Source organism: Vanacampus margaritifer, chromosome 1 (genome assembly GCF_051991255.1).
Source record: "Vanacampus margaritifer isolate UIUO_Vmar chromosome 1, RoL_Vmar_1.0, whole genome shotgun sequence".
NCBI classification, from domain to species: domain Eukaryota; kingdom Metazoa; phylum Chordata; class Actinopteri; order Syngnathiformes; family Syngnathidae; genus Vanacampus; species Vanacampus margaritifer.
This window is the reverse complement of record NC_135432.1, coordinates 46447208-46452207: the sequence shown is the minus strand read 5'-3', so window position 1 is coordinate 46452207 and position 5000 is coordinate 46447208. Positions and strand designations below refer to the sequence as shown.

The 5000-nt window shown below is 37.4% G+C and overlaps 1 protein-coding gene across 4 annotated transcripts in view; it reads left to right on the top strand.

Moving 5' to 3' along the window:
• LOC144043505 (mitogen-activated protein kinase kinase kinase 7-like) overlaps positions 1–5000 on the top strand; it is a 97423-nt gene that overhangs the window by 61683 nt on the left and 30740 nt on the right. For all 4 annotated transcript variants that reach the window (XR_013291126.1, XM_077557382.1, XM_077557251.1 and 1 more), the window contains one exon: positions 2368–2496. Coding sequence is in view for 3 of the 4 variants with exons in the window: in XM_077557382.1 (XP_077413508.1) it covers positions 2368–2496 (129 nt within the window). In the remaining variant the exon portion in view is untranslated. The remainder of the gene's footprint in view (positions 1–2367; positions 2497–5000) is intronic.

Here is a 5000-nt window from a genome sequence, read left to right as displayed (position 1 = left end):
ATTTGTAAGAAAATAATCAATTCTTGAAAAAGACCAGTGCACAGCGGAAAATAAGGTGAATTCCTTCTTATTTGGGTTTTTAAGTCTCCAGCTGTCGACGAGGCCAAAATCATCCATATATTCCCCTATTACTTTAGTAGATTGTTATAGCCTTATACATGTTGTATTATTAGAACGGTCTATTAATGGATTTAAGACTGTGTCTCCTCCAATAATAATAGTAGAGTTCGCTGCTAAATCAAACAGCTGAGAGAAAAATTCATGGAAAAAGGCCGGATCATCATTATTAGGGGCATATAAATTACCAAATGTATATATTTTATTAAATATAGTGACCTGAATAATAATGTATCGGACCTCTGGGTCTGTTATTGTATTATTTAGAGTAAAGAGTAAATTCTTATGTATGAGTATACAGACTCCTCTTTGTCTACCGTTATAAGGGGCAGAGTACGCTTGGCTAAAATTCTTATCAATAAGTAATTTTTCTTCAGATTTTTGTAGGTGGGTTTCTTGTAGGAGGCAAATATCTGCTTTTAATTTTAAGAGATGGTCTAAAGTTTTTATTCTTTTTGCCTGTGAGCGAGCGCCACAAACATTCCAGGACACCAGAACTAATTTATGCATACAAACAATATAGACTCAGTCCTGTGTATATATCTGCATAGGCCATTTGTCAATATTGGCATGTTATAGGATAGAATCAAAGTGGTTAGGTGATTTATGTAATTTGTGTAAAATATGAGGTGACGTGTAAGTAAATATAACAGTGAAAAAACGGGTAGGGAGGTGAAAGTGAAGGAAGTTAGCAGGGGATTAAACATAAAAATACACCAGTAACTGGTAACCTAAGCGAGATTTTTTGTTTAAATATACTTTAGATATAGTTATGTATTAATAATATATTTATAATATAGCCTAAACATAATGAGTATTCATATTTTAGGTTTTTATAACGACATATACAGTATATGTATTAATCTAATAATTAAACAAAGTTTTAGTTCCACCAATGCCATTTAGAACAGCCAGGGAGTGGAGTTGGGGTTCCGGAATAGTTGGCCATCGATGTATAGCTTATCGACGACCATCGTAGTCCGTTTACCCTCCTGCCTATTTTGTTTCATTATAGGAAACAATACCTTTCGCCGCTCATTAATCTCTCTCGGGAATTGGACATTCATTCCAAATGAGGTCTCTTTAAGCTCCCGTCCTTTACTTTTAACGAATTATTTCTGTTCAAAATGCTCAAACTTGGTGATAATAGGACGGGGTCTGTTGCCCCTACGGGCTCCAAGCCGATGTACCCGGTGAAAAGAGATGTTATTTACCGTCTCCTGAGGAATTTTCAACGACGCCGTCATAATTTTTTTTATCTCAACCTCTGGATTGTCAGAGGTATTCTCGGATATACCTGAGAATATTAAATTCTCCCGCATGCCACGAGATTGAACATCCAGAACAACGGTTTCCAACTCGGCTGAAACAGCCGCGAGTGAAGAGCATAACTCGGCATTATCCCGTTAGAGGTCACTTACCTGTTGGCTGACGAATTCCAAGCTTACCTTTAATTCTTTGACGTCCTCGCTGATTAGGGAGAGGACATCTAATTTTTTATTTATGGACTCCAGCATACTGACCGAAACGTCCGTAGTGGCTAGGTCGTCCGTGTCCGTCGCTGAATCATTTTCCCTCTTTTTCGAAGGTTTTCTCGACGGTTTCTCGACGGAAGAATCCTCCATCGCGCAGCTGTAAAAATATCCGTCGATGAAGCGTTCAAGGTCCTCCATGCTGGGTGATATTCCAAATCTGTCGGATGAAGAAGAGAAGAAAAAAGACAAGATATATGATGGTTAAATTCGGATTAGTTTAGCACAATAGAGCTAGTTATATCTTAGCAGCCGGGCGCCGCCATGTTGGGGTTTCCCGGTCTCGCTGTAGGTCTCGCGATAGTCACAGCATCTCGCGCAAGCGTCCCTTGGAAACAACTTTTCCAAGAGTCTCAACAGTCCTTTGCTTTAACTACTAGACCATTGCCTTAGAAAAACCTGTGACATGGTATGTATTTGTACTGAATAATGCGGTATAATAAAGCTGTCGTTGAATTTGCTGAATGCCATTTGAATCATATGAATGAGTGAATTTTGTCATTGAAAATATGGAATAATTTAGGAAAAAAACTTAACAGCATTCATCATTCACACAAAGAATAGGAATAACAAACATTTACAGTTGTGTCGGAGAGTTGGGAGAGCACAAAATATTTTCTTGCTCCTGGGGGGACGTAACAAAAAATAATTGAAGCACTGGGCTAATGACATAACCTCATGTGATTACAGTATTTGAATGTTTGTGTGTATTCCTCAGGCAGTAACTACAGTGAAAAATGTGATGTGTTCAGTTGGGGCATTATCCTATGGGAGGTCCTCACACGCAAAAAACCCTTTGACGAGATTGGTGGTTCAGCATTTTGTATCATGTGGGCTGTCCACAGAGGTGAGTGTCCTGTATCAACAATATGCATATTTTTTCTTCCTTATAAATGCAATTAAAAACTTAACGCTGAGAGACAGTTTGCTACCTTAATCAAGTGTTTCCTTTCAAAATGGGAGAAACCATTACTGAAGATGAATTATACACACTTTTTGGCAAAAAATAATTTAGTATCAACTAAGGGCAATAAAGCAGCCACATTTCATATTCTCTCTTTTTTTCCAGTCATAATTGAACAGTCAATTTGGAACTTGTTTAATGCATTTTGGTAAGCCTTTGGAACAGCTGTAAATATGTAAATAAATTTGTATACACTTCAATTTACAATAGATTATTGATCATAGTTTAGTCTGATTTATAATTGGAATAAATATTAAATGAATCATGTTTTTCTCCTATTTATTCCTTGAATGAAGAAACACATTTTTGAAGACATTTAAAACCCATCTTTGTGAACCAGAGTAACGTAAATTCACTTTCCATCATTCTGAAAGTTTGTTTGAGGTATGTTTTTTTCTCATTGTTAGATCTCCTTATTTCCATATAATTAAGTTCATTCACATAACATTTTTCAGGACCTCTTAATCAAACAATAATTGGTGGATCATGCCCATCTATTTTAGTACCATTACCACCAACCATTCAACTGTGATGTACCATTTAGTACTGCACTCAGTGCTGGCTGTAGCTAATGTGGCGCTCAAGGCAAGATTTTATTTGGCACCCCATCCCATCGACAATTTACATAGCTTACAAGAGAAGTTAAATTTTTAACATTGTCTATATTGTATAAGATAATGTCATACAATTTAAAATATAAAATGGAACATTTTCTTCATTTTGTGACAGTTTTTCATTGGTGTCAAATCATGCGAGTGACACCTAATTTTATTGGACAAACCTAAAAGCCCAAAAATTTGACCTATTTCTCCAATTTTTCCTTCTCTTTTTTTCTTCCCTCATCTTTCTTTCTTCCCCGTGCTCTGGACAGTTTTGGTCATTTTGACAAATTCACAAAGTCCTATGGGGCAGGGCTCTACACTAACTTTTTAGCACTGGTGCTACCAACTTTTTCAGTTGCACTGCACAGGATTTGGTCAGACCCTTTTTAGGAGATGTACAGCATGACCATATTAGCTGATGTATAGTCATCTCATTTTGCATACTGTCATATGACTAAAACATTGACAGTGACTCAAGATATGATACTTAAAAAAAATATTTTACTGTAACAAGAACTGTCTGCAACAAGCAGCGGCTGGCAAAACAGCTAAATTGTTTTATGTACCGTTAAAAGATGACATTGGGGGAAAAAAAGGATTTGATTCTGTGAACATTATTTTGTTCAACACAGAGGGGGTCCACCTCTTATATAGCAAGGCTTCCTTCCCCTTTGGAAAAGCAAAGCTTCACTACCTGCCTATCAGATCAGTGTTTTCCCAACCGAGGGCACGTGAGCACATTGCAAGGGTATGTGGAAACTTATTAAAGCTCAGATGATGAAGAAACAGTACTATAACTGAATATTATTATTTTTCTGTGTTTTGTTTAATGGCTGTTTAAAGGGAACTAATGTAAAGGAGCTCCAGTTTTTGGTGGGAAATGTTACAATAATTATATATAAGAAAGGCAGGTTTAATCTTAATTTTGATTAATTGACATACCAACTACTAGAATGGAGGATGGAAGCCCAAGTCATTTGATTAGGTATTAGTGACTAGATGTACCATTCATTGTAATTAAGTAAAATGGCTTAAGTGATATTTCACCCAATTGTTCTTCTTGATATGTGAGCTTTTATAGATTGATAGAAAGCCCACATTGTTCACATATTTGCAAATTTTAACGTTTATTGCATTGATGGACTTTTTTTTGGAGTTTGAAATTTCCTACTGCATTTGAAAGCAGCTTGCGTCTCGTGGTCATTTTTTACACTGCCGTTCACTGCCTACACTCTTCTTCTGTTCCTTTCGGCTTTTCACTTCAGGGGTCGCCACAGCGATTCAGTTGCCTCCATCTAACCCTCTGCATCCTCTGCTCTCACACCAACTACCTTCATGTCCTCTTTAACTACATCCATAAACCTCCTCTTTGGTCTTCTTCTAGACCTCCTGCCTGTCATTTGGAAACTCAGCTTTATCTCCAAAGCCTCTGACATGTTCTGTCCCTCTGATGTACTTATTCCTTAACCTCAGCATCTTCATCTCTGCCACCTCCAGCCCTGCCTCCTGTCTTTTCCTCAGTGGCACTGTCTTCAGACCAAACAACATCGCTGGTTTCACCACAGTTTCCTTTCATTTTAGTTGAAACTCTTCTCTCACACATCACACCTGACACTTTTCTCCACTAATTCCAGCCTGGCTGCACACGCTTATTCACTTCTTTTCCACACTCTCCATTGCTCTGGACTGTTGACCCTATATACTTAAACTCCTCCAGCTTCTTGGTCTCTTGTCCTTGTAACCTCACTCTGCCAGTGTAAATTATTACTATTATTTATTTTTATT